The 24,998-nt window shown below is 44.0% G+C and overlaps 1 protein-coding gene across 3 annotated transcripts in view; it reads left to right on the plus strand.

Moving 5' to 3' along the window:
- Positions 1 to 975: 975 nt before the first annotated feature.
- The window catches only part of MAST4 (microtubule associated serine/threonine kinase family member 4), a 284,616-nt gene continuing 260,593 nt past the window's right edge, over positions 976 to 24,998 (plus strand). For 2 of the 3 annotated variants that reach the window (XM_048930616.1, XM_048930617.1), the window contains exon 1: positions 977 to 1,209. In XM_048930616.1, coding sequence (XP_048786573.1) covers positions 1,000 to 1,209 — 210 coding nt within the window. In that variant the 5' untranslated portion in view covers positions 977 to 999. Of the gene's footprint in view, positions 1,210 to 24,998 lie in introns of all 3 variants that reach the window. The other variant, XM_048930615.1, reaches the window with a different exon arrangement.

Genomic DNA, 24,998 nt, shown 5'->3' on the forward strand with positions numbered 1-24,998 from the left:
GAGTCATTATAACATTATTATTTTTTTCCATTTACCATCTGGGAATTCTGGATAATGGTCAAATAACAAATCTGAAAAAGGGGACAGTAGTTGTCTTCTGTTTTCCTATTCTCATTATCTACATATTGTGTTAATTAGAACACTTCAGTAACTACTCTGAACTTGCATTTCTGTAAAATGAAGATGATATCTGCTCCACAGCAATGTTTTGGGACTTCATTCATCATCAAAGCACTTAATCTCTTTTTATTCCACTGCTGGATTACCCCAGGGGACCCTGGGCTGCACAGGCATCAGCAAGCAAGGGGCTGGTGTGTGTGCACATATATATGCTGTATATGCACATACAGTTCTAGTACAGCAGAAGACCTCTGTTATCATTATAGACAACTCAGGTGTCTACAAAAAAGAATATTTTAAAGGAATATTTAAAAACACTAATTGAAAAAATGTCAGGGCAACCGTTGAGGCCCTTAAAGATGAAGGTGTTCTCTAGGGACGACTTGCAAAAGCTTCCAGGTGCCTTCCTCCTATGATCTGCTTTGGTGTCACTGCCTTTGAAAGCCGTCCACAAATCCGATTGCCAATGTCTGTTTCAAAGTCAAACCCCCAAACGGACCTCGTTCGCGTCAAGACGCCAACGAGGTATCTCGCAAGCGGCACCAAGCTGGCTTGAGCTGCAGGCAGCTCCTTTTCCGTAGGCGCACTGGGAGGAGAAAGCCCTACCGCCGTGCGAACACCTGCCCCTATTGAAAGCCGCAGAGCCCGGCCAGCGATCCTCCCTCTCAGCCGCGCACCGCCCGCACGGCCCAACGCTGCCGCCGTCGCCCCGCTACCTGCCGGCCGCGCCGCACCGCCCGCACCGCGCCACCCCGCCAGCTGGCTCCTCCCGGCCGGCCCCGCCTCCCGCCACCTCCCGCCGCCCGGGGAGCGCCGCGCGCCTCGGTCGGGCTCAGAGCAGCGCGGTGGGAGCAGTGGGCGCGCTGGGAGTCCCCGGCCATGGCGGAGAAAGTTTCGGTGGCTGCCGAGCGGCCACGGGCCGCCGGATCCTCTTGCTCCGGCTCCTCCTCCGGCTCGGAAACTCTGTCCGAGGAGGGAGAGCCCGGCGGCGGGGCGGCGGCGGCGGCGGCGGCTCCCGGCGTGGAACGGGCGAGCCGTGGCGGGCGGGCGGACGAGGACGATATTTCGCTGGAGGAGCGCGATGAGGAGGTGCGGGGGTGAGCGGGTGGGCACGGCGTGAAACGGCGTGAAACGGGACGGGGCGGCTGCGAGCTCCGGTGCCACACTCCGCAGCTTCGGCTGCTGCCCCGGCCTCTCTGGCTGCGGTGCTGCAGCGAGTGGGCTTGCGGCTTTCTGTATGTTTTTATTTTTCATTGCATATATATATGTGGCGGGGGTGTGTGTTGTTTAAGGCGATCCTGTTGATGCTAGTGTATAACCTTTGGGTAGCGTTGCTGTAGAGCAAACTCCTCAATGTCAGACGGAAGTGATGGGCAAGGCTCCTGAACTACGGTAATCCTCTTAGGAGAGCTAATGACAGCCCATGGATTATTGCAGAGCTCCGTGGGTGATAGATCCGTACGTGATAGCAGCTCGGCGTGCTATGCCTCTGCTCCTCTCCTGGTCCTGCTGCAACGTCGTGCAACACACGTTTGGGAAAAAATTCCCAAATCCAAAAGCCTATAATACAGCAAAATCACCCTTTTGTGTCTGAGACAGCATTTTTATTGTGTTTGTGCAGTATGCGCTCCTTAAGGGTATTTCTTTCCACATCCTCAGACCACACGTTGTTCTGCTTGGCTGCTGCTTCCCATTGCCCTTACTGACCACCCCATGCCCACCTCAGTGCAGGGCAGAGTTCCCTCTCACTGTGGACAACTTTTAAGTTTCCTTTTTGGTGATATTTCTTTATTCACTGCCTTCAAAAGGTTGTGCAAAAGCTTTTTCAGAGACCCTGGCATCTTTAGCAGGGTGCCTGCAAGCCGCAGGCTGAAGTTATTTGTAGCCTGTTTGGCTGTGGTTGCTGGGAATTCTCTCTCCACAGTAACGAGTTGTTGATGGAGCTCCTGTTCCTTACTGCACCCACTGGTGCCACCTCTGTTCAGTTAATACAGCTGTACAACAGCATGGTGATGTGGATCTGAATAAAACTGTCTTTATTCCCTCCTTTTCCTTTAGATATACAAACTTCAATCAGCTTCCAGCCATAAAGGGTTGAATTTACGGCGCAGAGCATTATGCACGGTAGTAGTGGTAGAAGAAAATATGAGCACATATAAACTTTGTTATTGCCATTTTTTTTCATAGAGCTGTGAACTTGCTTTATTCCTCAGACAGCAGAAGCTCTGTGGGTGATGTTGGGATGCTGCTTACTGTTAGGTAACTAATACACCCAACTTCTCAGCAGGTCTTGCACACACACAAGAGGTTGTGCTCACCGCAGTGTGGTATTGGCTGGTTGGGTGTTTGGCTGGTGGGTGTGCACAACGCTGTGTGGAACACACAAAGGCTGCCTGTTTGGTTAGAAGCTGCTGGCAGGCTGGTTAACTTCTGGGCAGGACTGGTTATTTCTCTGTGTGCTTTGGAGATGAGATACAGGCACCTTTTGAGCTGAAAGTACAAGTATGATAAGAAAGAAGTCAACACTGAATGCATTGGAATTGGCAAATTCTTCATGGTCAATGCAGAGATGCCTCATCTGCAGTTCGTGATACTGGAAGAAACCAATGTAAACTCATTTCAATGCAGTGGAGAATGGTTGTTTGGAATATACAACCTTATTTCCCCTTTCTATTCCCCCCTTGTGGTTTTCTTCATTATCTGATAAACTTGTTTTTGTTTGTTTTTTTGTGCTTTGATTTTGCCAGTCCTTCTATTTTGGAGTAATAAGTACTTGCAGCTGAATGCTCGCCTGCTTGCAGAGCCACCTGACAGATCAGCCTGTGTAATCATAATTTTTTTATGTGTGCAAAGACACCAAAAGGCGTTAGAGTGCAGAAATGAACCAAAGTGTACTGATTTAAAGATGAGATATCATTAGTGTTACCTGTGCACTGAAACTTGTGAGGGAGTAGTGAAAGACAAGAGTAAGGTTTGAGATGAGCAGTACAGGTGGTTTCAGCCTTTGTGTGCTGCTTGTCAAAAGCTGAGTGTTGAGAGTTCTTGAACATCCCATTTTCACATAGACATCTCACAAATTACCACCAGAGAATGAAAATGTGAGCATCCTGTCCAGCGCTCTGTCTTCTGAGTACTTTTGGTATCACGGAGCTTCAGCACTTGGTCCTGCTGTCCCAGGCTTCGTTTCTCCTCTTGGCCTGTCCTTGATGCTGCTGACAGCTTAGTAGAAGTCTCTTGTTGCTGCTGCGCGGTATCCTTTGGACAGCAGTGAAACCAAGTGTCCCAGTACTACTTTTGCTGCTATTTCAGCCGTCAGTATATTCTTTGGAACCACAGTGTATAGATTTAGTTTTAAAATAATTTTAAAATGAGTAATCAGAAAATGTGTTCATTTCCCCATACACTTCATGTGCTGTTCCAGTAGAACTATTTATTCCCTGTGACGCTGTATAATAATACTCTTGACAACTCTGACCTTGCCTCCTCCTAGACCTTTTCTTCAGACTAAACAACTCCAGTGCCTTTAATCTTTCCCTATTGCATGTGTTTTCAGATATCTGATCATTCTCACTTCTGTCTTGTGGACTTCTTCCAGCTGGTCACATCCGTCTAGAAGTGTAACATCAAAAAACAGGATACCAGTGTTCTTATGTTAGATCTTGCCAGGGCTGATTAGAACAGGAGGATTACTTCAGATTTTTCTCTAGGGGTGTTACTGTTTATATAGCCCAGGCTGATCTTGCAGTTTGTGATGTTGTATGATTTTTATGTTCCTACTTGAAGAATGATGTGAACGTTTGGTTTTAGCTTAGTGAAGGAAATTCACTGCTCTCATTTAGAGGAGGACTGTTTCTTCTATGTCCTGAAATTCACATCTGAGTGAAGAGTTGACTCAGAGTTGACTCTGAGAGGGAAATGGTGCAGGGAGCGTTAGGTTGGAAGAGAAGATACATCACTTTTTTTTCCTATACTTACTTCATCTATAAACTTCGCTTTAGGAGAAGAGGAGGAAAAAAAAAAAAAAAAAAAAGAGAGAACCAGAGAAAAGCTTTCCTCTCATTTCCTGTATGCAGCAGCAAATAGTAGGTTACAAGATTATGACCACTAGTTAGGAAGGCATTTTTGGTATCTTACTGTGAGATTTTGGAGACATGAAAAGGAAACCCAGCTTTAATCTTGTGGGAAGACATTGTTTCTGGAGTCTCAATGCATTGCACTGCTGCGGATAGCAAATGCATGAAATTCACATAAATTTGAGCAAATTATTTGCCTGTGCTCTTGGAATGTGACTAACTGTGCTGATGGAAGCTGCCAAGTTAGGGACTGCAGGGTGAAGAATTCATATGACATCTCTATGTAGTGTCTGTCTGCTTTACCAGACCACACCAGACTGGAGTTGCGTGGAAAGGAATAAACGCAAAATGTGCCAGGGTTTTCCTTCTTCCTTTTTGCTGCATTGCTATCTGTACACTAGTCTTCCTTCTGGCATAAAAAGAGATTGTGAACAGGAAGCTTGTTTTATGGGGCTTATTGAAGCAAATAGTGCCAAATGTCATTTTGACTGCATTAGTTTCTTTCACTCAGAATGTTTTGTAGTCATTCAGTCAAGCATGGGATGTGTTCTTTGTAGATGGTAGGTTCCAAATCTTGTTTTGTTGGGCAGGTGAGAGCTCACTTGGGTTAATCAGAAGGTGAAGGCAGGCTTGCCTACTTCAGTAATATAAAGGATCTGAAGTTTAAATTGTTTCAGCGTTGTCCCTTCTCCCTTTCTGTCAGTTGATCTACTTAGAGAGTGTATTTTTCTGCAAATCTTATCACAGTGGCTGGGAATACACTTTGCTTACCGTTGCAGAATAGCAACCTGGGAGGATCAGTGGTTTTTCAGAGAGAATTATATTTTGTCATATTTCAGACTGTGACGACAATATGCTGTGGTTCCAAAACTTCTGAACTGCCCAGCATCTTCTAAATTACCATACTGACTCCTCTTTTTTCATGATTTTAGGTATTATAGATACTTCTCCCATAAAAATAGGGGGATTATTTTGTTCTCAATTTATTCTTGCTCTGAAAATTAAATCTTTTATAAATTAAAGTGGTTGTCAGAGTTGATGAGATTTGGTCCTACATTGAAAGAATGAGCAACATGAAAAGACATAATTTCTGATGAAAAATGTCCACTGGCGGTTGATGAGGTTTATTCTTTGTTTTCCTCCCACTATCTAGTTGATGCATATCATGTATTAAAAAAATCTTTTGCTGCGTAGAAAGCGAAGTGCAAGAGCTGTATCTGTTGCTTGTACTGAAACACCTGCATCTGCCTTCTTGTTGTTCATAGTCCAATCTGTTGGGTTTTGGGAAGTGTATGGTGGGAATTTGTTACTGGGAAGCTAAACGTCTGTGTGAAAGTATTTGTAGCAAGGTGGCAGGGGTGGTGAAGAGAGTGTTGCTCTGAAAGCTGCTCTTTCACACATTTGTCCTTAAACATATGTCTGCTAGAAAGCTACAGTACCTCCTGCATCGCAGATTGTCTGCCAGATCTTCACCCCAGCCAAACTGTAACTGGGGGGAATGGGGGAGAGGGGAGTAGTGGAAATAAAATGCATTAAGATAAAGTATGTGATGAATGATGGTAATGCTTACATGTGCATCCATATGTAGTGGAGATGGTTGCACTTCTGTCACTGTGACCCAGCTGGTAGTAATGTTTTTGTTGTGCTTGCCCTGCCAGAGTGCTAACACTGGAACATGCTTTAACAGTGTGGAAGATATCACAGGACTTTTTTTCCCCCCCCCCAATTGTTTCAGACTTTATTGTCTCTGACAGTGATGAATCATTCCCTGTTGAAGTACACTCTGAATGCTGCAGCTACCTAGGGATGAATTGCCTAATTGTAAGAGTGTGATCTTTAGATCACACTGAAGAACAGTAATGCAGTCATAAAACGTGTATTTCTCTGTGTAAGTGTGATTGCAGTGGGATTAACTAAACACTCATCTAGCCAAGTGGAGGCTGCAAACTGTTTTTGTCACGTGAGCTGGAGGAACAACACTGTCTTTGTTTTTATATATGCTTGTGATAACTTACATTCGAAGTTAAATACTACACTGTAGTCTGTAGGTCTGTCTCAGTGGTCATTTAAAACACAATCTTTGTATTAGAAAGAAATGAAATGATGTTTCTGTTCTGTGCAAAATTTGAAGTAAAGCTATAAGGCTTGCATGCTGATGTAGTATGTTGACCTTCGCTGGGTACCACGTGTCTGCCAGGCTGCTGTCACAGTCCCCTTCCTAGGAAGGACAAGAGGAGAAAATATGGTGAGAAAAAGGCTCATAGATAAGGTTAGGATGGAGAGATCACTCAGTGATTACCGTCACAGGCAAAACAGGATAAGGAAAACTGATGCAGTTGGTTGCCTGTTGCTAACAAACTACAGCAGTGAGAATTAAAGATCGTTTTCTTCCCATCCACCTCTTTTATCTCCTCCACCTGAGCAGCACAGGAGAACAGGGACTGAGGCTGCAGTCAGTCCTTAACACTTCCATTCTGCTGCTCCCCATGGCCACTGTGCCCTTCTCCACGTGGGTCCGTCCCGCGGGATGCCGTCCTACCCCAGCTGATGCTGTGTGGGCTCCCCACGGGCAGCAGCTCTGCAGGCATAGCTCCACATGGCTCCGTCCCACAGGCCCCCCCTCAGGAGCTGCTCTGGCACTGTCCCACGGGCGGCAGCTGCCCCAGCCCTCCCGCCCCACCGCAGGCTGCTCCCCACGGGCTGCTCCTGCAGGGTATCCATGGGCTGTGCCTCCTTAGTGGCCTCAGCCACTGCTGCACCGTGGGCTCCTCCGTGGCTGCACGGGAGATTTGTTCCGCGTGGTGCCCGTGGGCTGCAGGGGGTCAGCCTGCTCCTCCGTGGGCCTCTGTGGGCTGCAGGGAGCACCTCCTGCACCAACCTTGATGCCTGCAGAGCTGCTTCTCTCACATTTCTCACTCTTCTCTCCCAGCTTCTGTAGCACAGCATATTTCCTCTTTTTCTCAGAGCACACCCAGCATTGCTCATGGCTTAACTTGGCCAGGTCAGCCCTGCAGCTTCCCCAGCAGCAGACCATTTCCATGTAAATCCAGTACAGATGTATCCCAAAAACACACTGGGAAAAGAGGTGACTCATGGATGTGGGCTTTATCTAATGCGTTGTAGTGTTACCTGTGGTTTAGTCTGAGATTCTAGATTATTTGTACAATATTAGTAATATTTGCGGCTCTTTGGAGATTGTTTTCAAGACATTTGGTGGGCATAAATAATCCTGTAACTGCAGTATCTCTCTTCTCACTTGGAGCAAGTGGGAGCTGAAGAAGCAGATTCAGGCACTGAGTTGCTTATCTGTTTTCATGTGCCAAAGAGAGGTGAGCACTTGAAAATCTCCTATGGAGATATAAGGAGGAGGTGATAATTCCTGTCTTCAGAACAGAATTTGAACGCGTTCCTAAAAGTGGTTCAGAGGGCTTTTTGTACGCTTTAAATTTTACAAGGAAGAAGAAATAATCATGAAGCTAGTCTTCAGGACCCCATGCATACATGTTCAACTGAAATCAAATGTGACGGAACGTAATTTCTGAGATCTTTTCCTCAGTGTTTGAAGGAGGACTTAGGTCCTATGTCATCTGTTGCCTTTGCTTTGATGTCACTTTGGCTTAATGTAAACTACATTGAACTGACTGTAAAGAAACATGGCAGCGTGGTGCTTCACTTGTACTATGAGGAAGCTCCATATGATAGGGCTGCACTGCTGGCAGTAACGGTTTGTGTGAAGTTGTGTTTACACATAGGGCTGAAAAAGTCCTAGGTCTCAAGACGTGGAGTATGAGGACTGTCAAGTGCAATGTAAATGAGAAGGTACTTGAGCTAGCAAGCTGAGCAGATAGACTTCTACTGTGAGAATCTAAGTAACGAGATCCCTTTCCTCTTGGTTTGGTTGTGTGTTATATTCCTTCCTTCCTACTCTCCAAAGCATAGATACAGCCTCAAACATTACCATGCTCAAGAATTTACAGTGGTTTATCAATTTACATGGTTTATTATCTTACTATTTGAGTTATGCTATGTTGACAAACATTAACCAACAACATGCTTCTATGCAAAGCATGAGAAGAAGGTATTTATCCTTATTTTAGGGACAAGAATCTGAAATGGCAGAGTTCAGTGACTCATGAAAAAAGCTGTATGAGAAAGCTAGGAATGTGAACGAAGTTTTCTATTAAAGTTTCCTTAGCCAAAATTACTCTGACACCAGGCAATTTTTGTATACTCAATACAGTGAAGCAGACGCTGGTTAGAATTTGGGAGGCAGGTTCTGTCTGTCTTCTGTTTGCCTCCCATACTGGGAAATAGCTTGTTCAGTCTCTACAGAGCCCCTTTAAAAATTCCAGTATGTGCTTCAAATAATCCACAATCCAAACTATGTTGTCTCCTCCTTCATCCTTAAGATTTGTTTTCAGTGTTTTAGTTCTTTCAGCTGTGGAGTTTAAAGTTCTTTTAAAAAGAATTTTCATAGTTGAGTGTTACTGAGGTATTAAGATGTATGACTGATGAAAGAGTCATCATTATGAAATGTTGGTAGCTGTGTATGAAATAATAGAGAAGAGGTGCATGTACTTAAGGGCAAGCTAATTGAGAAGATGAAAGTAAGTGTAGGAGAGTGGTGATAAATTCTGGCCTATTATCAAGCAAGAGACTTGTCTTCACTTTTATTTTGCAGATCCAAGTAGTTTTACTGATCCTTTTGTAGCTGAGAGGGATGCTGTGATCACACTTCTGGATGAAGAGCTATCCTAGTGTAGACAGACCAGACAGCAGTGGGATGAACATCTTTCCCTCCTGTACAAATGTAACAAAGCTGATGAGTTTGGTTTACCCAGGTGTGAACTACAATTATGTCAGGGGTTAGAGTTTTAAGTGTTCTATTGTATAAACAGTCTGGTAGCTCTTGACACAGACTTTCTTTTTTGAGTGCCTCTAGGTTTTGAGTGGGAAACAGGGATTAATGCAAAACTTTTTTTTTTTTTTTTTTTTTTTTTTTTTTTTTTTTTTTTTTTCCCCTCCCTTTACTGACCTATGGTCTTGAACTGATAAAGGAGATTTATTCATTTATTTTTGCTAACTATAAAGAGCTCCCCCCAAATGATTGCATGTTAAATGTGGATGAAAATAAATAATAGTATGGCTACCTGTATAACAAAGCAAGAGATGAATTCCCTGTTGCCTTGCAAAGAATCTTGTGTGTTAGAGGCCTTTTGCAGTATTGCATTTTGTGCTGGTGTATATCTCAACATATTCTTTTTATTTTTTTAACTTTCTTTTTTTCTTTTTATTCCCAGAAAGTAGTGTTTGTAAACCGAGTGACAAACTTACTCTGTGAGGCCATACTGCCATGCTTGATGGGCTGCACAATTAATTGCACCTGGACTACTAATAATCCTGTTGTTTTTAATAGCCTGGCAACGCTGGGAAAGAGAGCTGTGGGTGAATGGAGAAGGTGAACTACTGCACTGAATTGCTAATTTGATTTTCATTGTTACCTCAGGAAACCTTTACTAGAACATGGTAATGCTCTGTACATACAGTGCAGAGGCTGCTTTTATTGTACGGTTGTTATTCAGACCATATAACAAAAATGTCTCAGACCCCTTTCATGAAGTGTTTCAGGTTTTGTGCATGACAGGGAAGGGCAGGAGGTAACATACCAGAGGCATGGTGTTCTGAGCTAGTTAACAGGGTAGATTGTTTACAGAAAGTCACGGGAAAGCCTGTAGCTCAACTGGGTCTTTATGGTTTTGATAAGTACATAGGCTAATGTAAACCTTCAGGAGGTGTTTTAATGCATTATCTGTGGTTCCTTCCTTTGTTCAAACAGTGTTTGTTGTTTCTGTGGAGCAGTGGTGATAACATTACACCATTTGTGGGCCTGTCCTACAATTAAAGCTGCTGTTGATTTCCTGCAGTAAGCAGGGAATTGTTTTAAATATGCTGCTCGGTCCATGCTCTTGAAAAACATGTCTAACGTACACACTGAGCAGTGAGGTTGGAAGCTTGAGCACATCATTTTTTGACTTGGTCGTTGCAAGAGAGTGACAGTCATTGATGTGATAGTTCTTGAGTCTGTTGAACCGTAGGCTATGAACTGAGATTACAGCTTGAGCTTGCAGTTGCACTGAATTCTTCTGAGAGAACATGTGAACGTATGTATTCAAACAAAGCCTGTATTTAGATAGTTGTTAGACATCTGCTTTTCTGAGGAAGATGACACTGGGTTGAAAAAAATCTGTAGTGGTTTACAGTGCTATCACTTTCTGCTTAGCTTTACCTTCGTGTCTGGCAGCTCCTTCTGCAATCTCCCCTCATTTGCTTCTATCCCAACTCAAATGCTTAGTTTTAAGTTCCCATCACGATAATAATGGCTGAACTAAGGGTTGAACTGAAACTAAGGGTTACTTGTAAAAGCCTCTAGTCATGCAGTAGAAGAGCTACAGGCAGGGTAATGCTGTGACACTTGACAAGCAAAAGGAGAAAAGAGGTTCAGTTAAGGTATAATGACATACACAAGAGGAAATCTTCCATAGTTTTCAGTAAATCTTATTCTTCAAAACATGTAGCTATTAGCATTATTGTAGGGGGGGCATTAAACACAAGCTGACTGCATGTTAAAAATATAAATCTAAAAGCCACACCAGCAGGCACTTCAGGTGTAAACTTGTTTGAGGGTGAGGAGAAAGACTGCATCTGAACTCAGGAATGTCAGTAAACGCTTGAACATCTGGGAAGTGCAACTGCCATCTTAGCTCACCTGCATGCTGCTCAAGGGAGCAGCTGTGCCAGGGTCTGGGTCGATGTACCTTGAACACAGCAGAGGAATAGCCTTGTGTGTGCTCTTGTGACCTACAGGCAAGCAGAGACAAGTTTTATTGCTTTAAGAGCTAAAGTTGTATAATTCCGGGTCTCCTTTTCCAATGTGTCACTCCTTAGGTAGTGTTTTGTTGACATGGAAATTATATTAAGAAGAAGTAAATTGCAGAAACTGCAGATGGTGAATGTAGATACATTAACTCACAGATCCAGAGTTGGAATGAGCAAACTGAATATTGGGCTCTAACTTGGGTAAATCAGGAATGTTTTTCATTGTCTGTTACAGTCTCACCTGTAGCTAGCTCCATTTACCAAAACCTTGCATGCTATTTGCAATTCTTTTAAAAACAGTTGCTTTGTTATAAACAAAATTTTAAGTTATGCAGTTGTTCTCCCTATGATTACATTAATGTCTTTAATTTTTTTTCCATGTGGGAGGTTAATGGATTATGTTGCATTATTTAATGCTAAAATTTCTTGTGTGTGGCTTTTGGAAAATGGATGCTGTGGTTGTCTGGAGATGAGTCTTACATGAGGAAGGATGTAAGGAAATCCTCTTCCTACAAAACAAGCGGGACAGCGGCGACAGTCTGTCCCTTGGAAACAAGTAGCGCTGCGTGGGGGGGATGGATTAGCAGAATGAAACAACTGGAGCTAGGGACTGCATTTGCTCTGTATGTGTTCTGGGGGTACTGCCTTCAGGCTAGCTATCGTGTGATACCAGTGGGCTGATGTTCTGGCATATACCCAATTCCTGTACGCTTTGGGACTTGCCAGCTGGCAAGTGGGAGCCTCGCTGACTTGTTTGGAGCACTTGTGGGTGTGGTGTGGTGTTTTTCATTAGTTGTTAATGTCTGTTTTCGTTGATTATAGTTGAGGTAATATGCTTTCATGAGAGAATTAACAGGTGTTTGGTGTGTTAATCCTTTCTGTTTAGATTTGAGTTTGGCAGTCCACCTTTCAAATGCCTTGCCTGTTGAAGGCTGTGATTTCTGTCTGCCTAGATTTTTAACAGGAACGTTCTTCCTACACGCAGTAACTCCTTGGCAGCTTCTTCCTATGTTTAGGCATAGTTATTTCTAAACAGATTCGCCTATCTCCTAGGAGACAAAGCAGTACCATTGCATATGATATTAATCCTTAAAGATGTTATATGTGCATGTAAGTAAACATGGAGAAATTACATCGTTTGCCTTACCCTTGAAGAGATGTGGATAAAAAGAATGGCTTGACCTGCTTTTAATCTCTGATGGTACTGCAAACAGAAGCCTACCGCAGTGTGCTTTGGTGATTGTGCAGTGTTTGTACTTGTTCAGATAGCATCCAAATAAAGACAGTTAAGCTGCTTAAATAAACTTGTGGGCAAAATATATTCTCCTAGATATTTGTTTACTGTAAATATAAAGCTAGAGTGCAGGCTTTAAGGACTGAAATCACTGTAGCTTTAGTGCATTGTATGTGGCACATAGCTCACTGCATAGTGGGTTAATGACATTTGTATACTGCAAGCCTTCAGAAGAAGCTTCTTGAATTTGTTCTTGATATGATGGAGTGTATATTGACATAAGGTATACGCAGTATGCAAAGCTGTTCTTATTGAGTTTCATATTAGGATGGTTCTAAGAATAGAATCATATCAAATAAATGGCCTGGGTTGAAAAAGACCACAATGATCATCTCGTTTCAACCCTCATGCTGTGGGTAGGGTCACCAACCAGCAGACCAGGCTGCCCAGAACCACATCCAGCCTGGCCTTGAATGCCTTCAGGGATGGGGCATCCACAACCTCCTTGGGCAACCTGTTCCAGTGTGTCACCACTTTCTGAATGAAAAACTTCCTCCGAATATCTAACCTAAACCTCCCCTGTCTCAGTTTAAAACCATTCCCCCTTGTCCTGTCACTATCCGCACTCATGAACAGTTGTACCCCTTCCTGTTTATATGCGTCCTTCAAATATTGGAAGGCCACAGATTTTGTATAGTTATAGACTATACAAAATACATATATAAAGATCTAAATTATGCAAGTGAAACTAGAAAGAAGTCAACCCTGAAGGCATTTTCCTACAGACATAGCACTTACCAAAAGTAACTGTATTTGTATATGTAAAGGTGATGTGGCAGAACACTTTCTGAAATGACCAAGAGACGTCCTGTACATGCTGAGCACTTCAGTGCTGTGATGAGGTATTTGGAGTTGTACTACAACACAGCTAAGCACAGAGGTACACACAGGTCTGAATATAAAATCTGCTCAATCAAAATTATCATTCTGTTGTACTGTATTGTACTTGTCATGCAGTACTTAAGTGCTCTTATGCACTCCTGATTATCCGTCTAAGTGCTTTTGTGTGGAAGTACAGACATGAAGTATAAGCTTATGTAAATGTCATAAAGCAAAAAAAACCTGACTCTTGCATGTGATTATGCACAGCCGCAGTGCTGATGTTTTTAAGGCTCTGTTGAATCTGGCTGAAGCCAAAAGAAATTAAGTTCTGTTTTTCGTCTTTGCTTCTCTGCTTTTATGCTGTTTTGTGCCTTTAATGACTAACACTTGGTTTTACAGAATTTGATCTCAATGGCTACAGATCAAGTTTGCTGAGAGCAATTATAAATAAAAAACTAGCTAGCCTTGCAAAATGGTGGGCTGTGTTTCTTCCCCTGGTCTCTAAAGCTGAAAGCCAGATCTGTTACTCATGAACGCCTGTGAAAATCCATCCTTTGGTGTGCTCTAGTAAGTGCATTTTGTTCTCAGTGAAGTCTTCAAATGTTTTTGTTAACCTTCAGTGAGTGCAGCAGCACTGGCTGCAGATACCCACATGGTGGCGTGGGAGCTGCAGAGGCCTCTGTTCACAAGGCCACCCCATGCAAGACGTAGCTGGTTCCAGAAGATCCACTCAGGCGATAGTTGAGCTCATCAGCCAAGCTGGTGGTCTCTTTAGGAAAGCATGTCAAAGAAAGGATAAAAATGCAGTGTACTGGGGAAGGAAAGAAGGACAGGAAGAAAAGAAGGTGCTCTAGGTGCTGAGCAGAGGTTCCTCTGTAGCCTGTGGAGATGCCTGTGGTGGAGCATGTTTTTCTAGGATTGCGGGCCTTGGGAAGGGCCCATGCTGGGGAAAATTGTGAGGAGCAGCTGAGATGAGGTGTTCTGGACTGACAACCCTTCCTTCCCTCGTTCTGTTTAGGGACCTTATAGATCCATCCCCCTCCATAAGCAGGGTAGCCAGCCTCTAGGTCATGATGCTCAGGCCCCATCCACCCTGGCTGGAGTGCTCCCAGGGATAGGGCATCCATAGCTTCTCTATGCCAATGCCTCACTGCCCTATTGACTAAAGAATTTCTCATTTACATCCTACGTAAATTTTCACTCCTTCTGTTGAAAACCATTCCCCTTTGTCTTATCATTATCAGACAGTGTAAAAAGTCACTCTCCCTCATGTTTATAAACTACTTTTTAGTACTGGAAGGCTGCCATGAATTTTTCTTGGAACTTCTCCAGTCTGGATAAACCCAGCTGTCTCCACCTTTCTTCACAGGAGATGTGCTCCTGCCCTCTGCTCATCTTAGTGGCTTCCACTGTACCCACTCCAACAGCTCCCTGTTTTTTTTTGTGCTGGTGGTCCCATGCCTGGATGCAATTCTGCAAGTGGGGTCTCATGACGGCAGAGTAGAGGAGGACAGTCAGCTCTCTCTCTGCTGACTACCCTTCTTTTGATGCAGCTATGGATATAGTTGGTGTTGTGGGCTGTAAGTGGACATTGCTGGTTCATATCCAGCTTATTGTCCACCAGGACCCCGAGTTTTGCTTGTGATGGTAAGTGCTCTCTCTGTCTTTATCTCAGCTCATGAGCCTTTCCATCTTATTTTCATCTTCCTTCCATGGAAGAGTGAGAGAGTGACTGGGTGGGATTCTGGCAATTGGTACAGGACAAACCATTACTGTTGTTTGTACATATAATGCATTTGGAAAACTTTCTATGAGGAAATTGCCTGGGAAAAAACGTAGTTATGTGTATGTTCAAGAAGCTGATATGGTGGCAGCTGGATCTGTGCTCACTTTGCAGGTGATTTTTTGTTTTCTTTCTTTAATGAAGCTGTATAAGTTGAGTTTGCAGTCAAATGAATTTAACACATTAAACATCACCTCTCGTGCCTAACTGAGGCAGGGTTCTTGGCTTTGTGTATTCTCATCTTTAACCATACCTTTTCTCTGAATGTGCCTGGTGCTAATGTCATATAATAAAGCTCCCACATGGGGGGAGTCCCCCAGGTTGTGGGTCAGCTCCCCCCTGGGCTGGCTGTGGGTCAGCTCCCACCTGGGAGGGTCCCCCAAGTTGTGGGTCAGCTCCCACCTGGGGGGATGCCCACAGCAGTGGTTCAGCTCCTACCTGGGGAGGTCCCCCAGGTTGTGGGTCAGCTCCCACGTGGGAGGAAGCCCCCAGCTGTGGGTAAGCGGCCAAATGGGGGGAAGCCCCCAACCGTGGGTCAGCTTCCACCTCAGGGGGTGCCTCCCATTGTGGTTCAGCTCACTCCTGAGGGGCTGCCCACAGTCTGTGGGTCATCTCCAACCTGGGGGGCAGCAGTTACCCCTGCTCGTGCTCCTACCCGGGGGCATGAAGCCGGGTATGCCTCCCCCAGTGCTCCTGCCCACTGCTGGGATCATCCCCCGGTGGCAGGGACGATGCAGCCCAAGCAGCCGATGGGGCTGCAGCCTGGGGCCGCAGTGCGTGGGCAGCTCCCGCAGCCCACAGGCAGCTGCCCACTACAGGCTCCCAGCCACCCCGGACCCTCAACTGTCCTCCAAGGACCTCCAGTGCAGCAGCAGGTGCACCTCGTGCCCGGCACCCTGCCCACCATCTTAGAGCAGGAGGAGGAGCCCTTTGGAGATGCCGTGGTGCACACGGAGGACCAGGAGCAGCCAGCACCCATCAGCATGTGCCCCCGTCCCACCATGGCTCCGCTCACCTGCAGCATTGCAGCGCTGGAATCAGGTGGTGAGTTTGGGGGCTGCAGAGCGGGCGGCAGGCTGGCGGCACCGGGTGGCTGTGGGAAAGATGGCATTGCCTCACTGTGCATTTTCTTGCTTTTCCAGCAGCGACAACCAGCTCAGACATCCCGGAGGACATCACCGACATTGGTGACCTCCTGGCTTGGATGAACAGCGGTGAGTTTGGGGGCAGCAGAGCTGGTGGGGGAGTGTTCGCGCCCATTTGGTGTGGGAAAGCTGGCTTTAACCCTGTGGTGATTTTCTTTCTCTTCCAGAAGTGGCACCCAAAGAGGTCCCGGACAATATCCCGGGCATGGATGTTTACTCGGCCGAGTGCCCAGCCCCTGCCTGCACCACCAGTGGGCACCAGCAGAGCACTGGCAGCATCCAAGCCACCAAGAGGAAGCTGCCGCAGAGACAGGATGCTCCAGAGCAAAAGCGTTCACGCTAGGCGAAGCTGGGTGGGCTCAGCAAAAATGGGAGCATCTGCAGAAACCAGCCCATGTGGTGCAGCAGGAGACACGGCCGCAGCAGGAGACATAGCCAACAAATAAGGCTACCTGTAGCCCTGGGCTCCTCACTGGCCCTCGGTGCGAGGGTGCTCCAGGGGCACCGGCACTGGCCCCAACCCCTCCAAACCTGGGCTGTCCACCAACACCACCTTGGACTGCGACAGTGTGGGACTTCATTAGATTATGTTATGTTATGGCATTTTATGTTATTTTATGTTCAATTACATTAAATTACTTTAAATTATTAAATGTGTCATATTCACTTTGCTATGACGACCTGCAGTTGTTTATGCAGCACCAACCCCCCCCCCCCCCAGACCCCAGCCCAGAGTCACATGCAGCCTGGCCTTGAATGCCTCCACAGCCTCCTTGGGCAACCTGTTCCAGTGCCTCACCACTCTGTGTGAAAAAATTCCTCCTAATACCCAACCTAAACCTCCCCTGTCTCAGTTTAAAACCATTCCCCTTGTCCTATCACTATCCAGCCTCGTAAACAGTTTCCCCTCCTGAAGAAGTGCTGGGTTATTTTCTGCACTGATTTGTAAGCAGTCTTTCTGGCCAGCAAGGCAGTCATTGCACTGACTATACCATCAGTGCCCAGAACTTATGACCATGGCCCAAGCTGATCTGCGAGGGCTGGACAAGGTGCTCAAGTCGTCAATGAAAATATTAAACAGGATGGGCCCCAGCACCGACCCCTGGGGGACACCACTTGAAACAGGTCTCCAGCTAGACTTCACTCCACTGACCACCACCCATTGAACACGGCCCTCCAGCCAGCTCCTTATCCAACGGAGGGTAAAACTGTCCCAAGCCATGGGCAGCCAGTTTCCGCAGAAGGATACTGTGAGAGACCATGTCAAAGGCTTTGCTGAAGTCTAGGTAGACTACATCAACAGCCTTTCCCTCATCTACCAGTCTGGTCACCCAGTTATAGAAAGAGATGAGGTTGGTCAAACACAACCTGCCTTTCACGAACCCATGCTGGCTGGGCCTGATCCCATGGACGTCACGCATGAGCCGTGTGATCTCTCCCAGGAGGATTTGTTCCATGACCTTCCCTGGCACTGATGTCAGGCTGACAGGCCTGTAGTTTCCCAGATATTGGTAGATGGTGAACTAGATGGTCTTGCAGATCTTTTCCAAACTTGATAATTGTATGTTTTTAAGTAGGTACTGGTACTGCTGAGGTCTGTAGGAGTGAAGTCTGAAATTTTTACAGTTGTCCCAGTAGAGCTGCAGAGTGTGTTCATCTGTCACTTGTCATTTTATAAGGACCAGCAGCGATTGTTTGTACACTGAAAATAAACAGTAACACCGGTAGGATTTTGTAATGTACAATTACATTTCAAGAAATCCAGAGTGGATTTAATTCCTGGAAGTGAAGGCTATTTGATTTTATTCAGACAGACGATAAAATAAATCTGTTGATGAGATGGCATACTTAGATTAAAAGGAGGGTTGGGAAAATTGGATTATCTGACATGATTTACCCTTATAGTTACTTCTGCAGTCTCATTGCCGGTAGTTTGTTCTTCTGGGCAAAGGGTAGCTTTTTTTCCACTAGGAGAGTGCAAGTCCAGGTTGGGAACTGTAGGCATTTAAGAAGTCTTTGAATCAGTATGTGTGTTTAAGACTTGCGTTGTAGAGAGACGCGTGAGCTGGAACCTCGCTCTTGTTCTATGTGAAAGACTTAAAATTCGAGGTCTAACTGGATCGAGGCTTGTGTTCCCTAATAGGTGATGTAAATAGAAAGAATGTGATGTAAACCTGTTGTTTTTCCCTTTTCCCGCAGGCTGTAAGCAGAGCTTCCTGCATGAGGGAAGTTGATGAGTTTGGATGAGCAAGGTGCCGTTCAAGGTGCCGACTTGTGTGCAGCTGTACCTGCCAGGGGGACTCTGCTGCAGTGGCTGGGTTCCTGCTGCCATGGCACAACAGGTGTATGTGGCGATGGGGCTGGGGCCCCAGTTTGTTGCCCTCACTTCTCTATTTGGCCTGTGCTTGGCTTCAGTGTTTGCCAGTGTGGCAGATTTATCAGCTGTGTTGTACAGAATTGGTTTTGTAGAGATTACCTTTTTCCTTCTACTGTATTTTTAGCTGATTTTTCCCCAAACTAGTTGTTGCTGTTTTTCTGTTCAATGGCTTTTGGTTCTTGCCTCAGTTCAGCTACCAATGTGTGTTGCTTTAGTAAAGTCAGGTTCTTTTTGGAGACATTTAAGTCTTGTAACAATGCCTGTATTCCAGAAGTAAAGCTGGTTGCCTTCATTTAAAAGAGAGAGAGTCTGGCTACTCACACACAGAGAGGAAAGTGAATAGATGGCTTATTTGTGTTGGCCTAATTTAATGAGTTCCATGAAACACTACTGCAATTACTTCTTCCTCAGTGTCAGTAGCACGTTATTGTGTACCTATTCATAAGATAGATCTTTTCATCTGAATGAAAAACAGAGCTAGCAATCATTTCTGTGCTATTCAAAGGTGTGTGGCTGTACCAATGAGCTGAAACAAGTGTGGCACTCTGAAGAGGGATGGCGTATTTGCAGACATCCCAACAGCCAAACTGAAAATTTTTCCAGGAATATCTTTCGTGTTGCAGAAACAAACAAAACAGAAACATACACAATTCCTACAACTGATTGTCAGCTTGGTTACCTGGCCAAATTTAGTGTCTCCATTAGAGAAGATATACTGATGCCCACTGTTTGACTTCGAGCTTTGCTTTTCTTCAGTGTATGTTTATTCCAGGTCTGGCTGAAATACATTACCTATTTTCCTGTGTTCCTATAGTCTGTGTTAGGTATCCTGAGACTGCAACTAGTCCAGTGTGTTTGTCACCTGATGTTCAGGATGGTGATGTTTACCTCCTTGCATATGCGCACAAGGGTTGGCTGTGACTCTGTATGCACCATGTGTTTCAGCACAGGTGCTTATCTAACACATGGCAAGTAGGAAGGGTTCATAGCCATGCAGAACTGCTATTGTGCAAACTGCTGCCATCAGTACTGCTATTGTGCAAACTGCTGCCGTCAGTCTTGTATGTTACTGATAACTTCTCATCACCCAGCAGCGTGCTTAAGCAGAAGGAACAGCTGCATATCCATTCATATGCACAGCTGGCTAATGGGACAGTGACACTCCTGAAGTACAACTCTAATCCATCTGCTTCTGGTGACATATTCAGAGCTATCTCTTGCCTCAGCACAGGCAGGAATTTGGAAAAGAGTGATGAACATTTGAAGTTAATAAACCTTGGGACAGGTACCTGCCCTGCCTCCTTAGGTTAGGGAAAGCTGAGGCAAGTTGCAGCACTGTGAATTTGTCTCAGTAATCAGACAACTTTCTCTCAGATATTGTGGCTCAAATTGTCTACCCGAGGTGAGAAACTGATTGACAAGAAAATTGAAGAAGACACTATGAATTAACTGCAGCATAGGAAGTTCCACACAAATGTGTGCAAGAACTTCTTTGTGGTGAGGTGACGGAGCACTGGAACAGGCTGCCCAGGGAGGTGGTGGAGTCTCCTTCTCTGGAGATGTTCAAGACCTGCCTGGATGCCTACCTGTGCGACCTGCTGTAGGGAACCTGCTTTGGCAGGGGGGTTGGACTTGATGTCTCTGGAGGTCCCTTCCAACCCCTACAATTCTGTGATTCTGTGAATGGAGATGGTGGCTAGATTCAGAGAAATGGAAGAGAAAGGAATTTATTTAATCTCTCCTGTAATGTCTTTACAATAAACTGGTTGTGAGTATTGCTTAGAAATTCAAGTTCAGGATGCAAAGATCTCATGAGTGCAGGTGAAACTTGTGAAGCTTGGAAAGCTCATTAATTTCTGTTTTGTAGCATCCCTCTCTCTCAATTTAAAATTCTTGCAGTGTGTAACCATTTCTTATGTGCCTGAGCTGGGATAGGCTTGTGATAAACTTGTGGGAACTCTGGCTTGCTTTCCACTGACCTTCAGGCCAGCTTCCCAAATGAAGGCAAAAGTAAATTACCTGTAATATACTGACGTTCATCACAGCCTGCTACTGATACAGGTGTAGATTGCTGTTTGCTTTTCAGGCTGCTGTCTGATGAGGATGCTGTGATCAGAACTTCATTCAGACTTCATAACATAAGCTGAATTGTGAGGATTTCAGGTCTGGATGGGAGCATATAGACATCCATGCATCTAGAATACATGCTTCAGATCAGGTACAGATGAATTATTGCAATACAAGCATTAGACTTATTTAGGATAAGTGAAGAAAAATGGAATTTTAAATGCTGTAAGGGCTTTAAACAAGTAGACCGTAAATGTGTGGATGAGTTTGATGGAAAGACTCAGTCCTGTGTGCCGCTATGAAGGGTTTTATGTTGACAGTGTTTTTAAGTCATGATTATTTACCTTTTATATTGGGGGATAGGAAGGTCAACAATCTGGATTTTTTTTCTACACAAACGTTAGCAAAATAATTTCTTTAATATTTGTCTAGCTTAATTAGAATGCCATAGAAAATTGTATGATCTGCTATTCTTAGTTTTCTGTGTCTGTTTTGATGATACAGTACATTAGACTGCTATTAAATATTCTAACCTATTGTACTTGTTGTCATATTGCATCTGCCTACGAGGAATTTGTTTGATCATGAAGTCGCTAGAGGGAAAAAGATACAGCTCTGTGCACTCCTTTTTCTTTTCTTTTTTTTTTAATTTGAAGTAGGTAATTCTGAAGCTGAAGTGTTTCTGGATACACTGCTAGTGGCAGGCTTCTCAAACATGTCAGTGACAGCATTAAAATATTCTTCTTTTAAAGCGCCAGCAGCAGGCATCAGCAAGACTTCAGCCTTTAATTATCTGTTCTGCCCTTATATTGCCGCAAATGCAAGAAACTCAGCATTTTCTTTTTCTTTTTCCTCTCACAATGTCATATTGTTTCATATTATACTGCTGTAAAATTTAAGACTTGGTGGAAATGTTGGCAGATGCGTTATTTGAGGATAGGTTGCTTGGAAGGGAAGATCTGTGTTTTTGGGCAAGCTCTGAGCACTGAGGAAATGTTTGGCCCAGAATTCGCAGTGTAGGCAGAGGAATCCTGCTGCTGTGTAACCAAATGGAAGCAAACCAGAAGTGATGGCTTACACTATGAACAGAGGTCTGGAAATGTGTGTTTACAGCAAGTATCAAAACTATATTTTTACAGTGTGCAAATTTTGAGAGCTGCAGTGCTTGAAAATTGGCTCCTCTTGATCTGACAAGTTGAAGTTCATGCTTTGTTGGTCTCTCTGTAGCTGCATGTGGCATCAGAAATGTCATGACCACTTTGTTAGTACATTTATCTTTTGTTAGGAAAAAAATCCTGGATAATTCCAGTGGTGTGCCTACATAAATTAACTCCCCTTCTACCTGACTGATGTGAGAGATAAGTGGGTTATTCTTTTTGCATTATAAATGAACTCTTAGTGCTTTGTTAGCTGTCATAGTGCTAGAATTAATGATGAAAAACATGTATAGCACACAGTCCTGATAGTTGATGTTAAGAAACTCCTGGTCGTATAAGCCGAAACTGAATCCACAAATAAACAGAAAGACATATATATATTCAAAGTTAGGTTAAGAGACTCTTTTCCCTGCTGTTGAAGTAGCCATGCTCCTGATGGGTAATATTTTTTTTTTCTTTTTTCAGTAGTTGAAAATTTTTGTGCATGTTTGTCACTCTAATACTGGGGAATAGAAGACAGAGAAAGGATGTTACTGTTAAGAAACCTCAGTATGGTTAGGTTTTATGTGTCCAGGAATCAGGAGAAAAAACATCAGAATTCACATGTTGTTGTGAAGTTCCATGGCTTAGTCTTCTTAGGGACTTTCTGCTTGTTAACCCTCAGTCTTTGTACAGACATCTGTGCTTTGCTGGTTTGATACCTACTGAGCAGTTAAATGTTTCCTGCAGTTTCTTGTAACTTGTTAAGAGTGCACAAAGGCTCATTCCAAGTTTCTGATGATACTGATAGTTTAGGAAAATCATTACTCTCTCATTTTCACAAGATGTTGGTGGCATTTCTATCCTGTCTCATTTTACGCCTCTTATTAAGCCAGTTTTTGTTACTTGTTGCTAAACTTTTTTTTTTTTTTTAATCTACAGTGACAATTCCGTAGGGCCTGTCTCAGCATGTTCTCAGAACATAAATGTGTACCTAATTTCCATCCTTCCCCTTTTCTGTGCCAACACAGCTGCATTACTAATCTGCACTGATGACTGGTTGGTCTTGTACAGGCACAGAGGCGTATTGCAGCCACCTCGTAAAGCGACTGGTACAGTAGGGAGCAAGACAGGGGAGGGATAGGGGAGAATTAATTAAGAAATTTCCAAATTCAATAATATGTTTTGGTTTGTTTTTTTTTTTTTTTAACTTATTCTAAATGAGAAAGTAAGCTAATTTTTGATGGAAATGCCCTTCTCAGTTTAGCAACCGAGGGACTGAGCCCCCTCAAAAGTGAGAATATCTGTTATAAATTTGCCAGTTGCTTGAGTGCTTGACTCTTAGATAATGAGTAACGCTTAACAACTTCACTTTCACCCTCTTGCTGGAATGGGACACCTCTCTGTGCAGATTCAGTATTTAAAAAAAATATAAATTAATGCAAGTTTATCCACACATATATAAGGTTGAACTTTGTTATTGAGTATACTGTGGATGTGTCTAACCAAACATAGAGCTATTTTAGATGGAAACATTCAGATACCCACAAAAAGAAGTGGTTTCAAATGAAGTAGAAAATGCTCACTTTCCAAGTAAACAGTAGCTGAGATGAGAGGATTTAATTTAAAATTTACATAGGGTAAAATATAGTCACAGTACAGACACAGAAGAAGCTGCTGTGAGTGCTTGTATATTGTGTTTCAAGGTAGATTGGATCAGAAACCTTATGGAAAGAAATCATGAATAGTTATATGCTGAAGTAGAATATAACGTGGCTGCTTGCTTGTAGAATTGTGTTCTCTTAATGAACTGGACTGATAAATAAGGTGAAGATGAGCGCTAGCCAAATAATTTTCTTGGAACCCATTTTGTAGGTCATAGAAGAAATTTATTTGTTTCAGTTTGTGATCCCCTTTAAAATAATAATTAAAAAAGAAAGCAGGAAGCTTTTTTTTTTTTTTTTTTTTTTTTTTTTTTTTCCAGGAAGCTTTGACCTGCACTGTTTTTGCTGGTCTGGCAGTATAATAGGAAAACAAACTCTGACATACATGTAGTTGAACTTGATTTGATTCCTCCCCCCACCCCCCTGGTGAATTTATAACAACACATGTTTAGCCTGGGTCTTCATAATTGAGATGTATTGTCCCTTATGTTTGTGATTATTGTGGTAAAAATCTATCAACTCTTAATGATAATAAAAAAAACCCCAATTCCTGTCATGCAGCTTGTTGTACTTCCACTTCTGCCAAAATTTGAGTTCTCATGCAGTGTTACAGTATAACTTAACGATTTTAGCATAACTTTTACAAGATTTGCAATCTGAGCTATACTGAACTCTTCATTCAAAAGGCTGCTTTTCGAGGGGTGTATCAGTGTTATTTTTAAGTTACTTTTAGTATATTCCATTGACATACTTGAATACGTTTGCACTCAGCTCTGGTGAGGTTGCATCTCAGAGTTTTGGGCTCCTCACTCCTCGCTGCAAGAAAGACATTGAGGCTCTGGAGTGGGTTCAAAGAAGGGGACAAAGCTGTGAGGGGTCTGGAGCACAGGGCTTATGAGGAGCGGCTGAAGGAGCTGGGGTTGTTCAGTCTGGAGAAGAGGAGGCTCAGGGGAGACCTTATTGCTCTCTGTAACTGCCTGAAGGGAGGCTGTAGTGAGCTGGGGGTCGGCCTCTTCTCTCATGTAACTGGTGATAGGACCAGAGGAAACGGCTTCAAGCTGCACCAAGGGAGATTTAGGCTAGACGTTAGGAAATACTGCTTCTCTGAAAGAGTGGTCAGGCACTGGAACAGGCTGCCCAGGAGGTGGTGGAGTCATTGAACCTTGGGTGTTCAAGGAACATTAGGATTCTGTGCTGAGGGACATGGTTTAGTGAGAACTGGTATTGGTGATAGGTGGATGGTTGGACTGGATGATCTTGAAGGTCTTTTCCAACCTTGGTGATTCTGTGATATGAGTTGTTAATAGAAATATCTGAATGTCTTTCGTGCTGCAATACTCCTGTGGCTCACACTGCTTCTTATGCCTATTTTGTTTTGCTGTGTGTGCTCCAGTCTCTTGAGGCTTACTTAACATCTGAAGCTACTCCTCTTGTCTTCTGGTTGTCTTCTGAACTTGTCTTCTGAACTTCCTGTTTTCCTCTGCTGTTCCTCACGATGGCTGGTACTTGATGATCCAAGCAGCCATAATATTGCACTCTCAGTGCTGTAGGGAGTGTTTGCTTCTTATCATGTATGTTCATCCACCTCTGCCACCCTTGTTTTCTGTAAGATGGAAAGTGGTGAGTGATACTCCAGTGCTG

This window comes from Lagopus muta, chromosome Z (assembly GCF_023343835.1).
Source record: "Lagopus muta isolate bLagMut1 chromosome Z, bLagMut1 primary, whole genome shotgun sequence".
Taxonomy (NCBI): Eukaryota; Metazoa; Chordata; class Aves; order Galliformes; family Phasianidae; genus Lagopus; species Lagopus muta.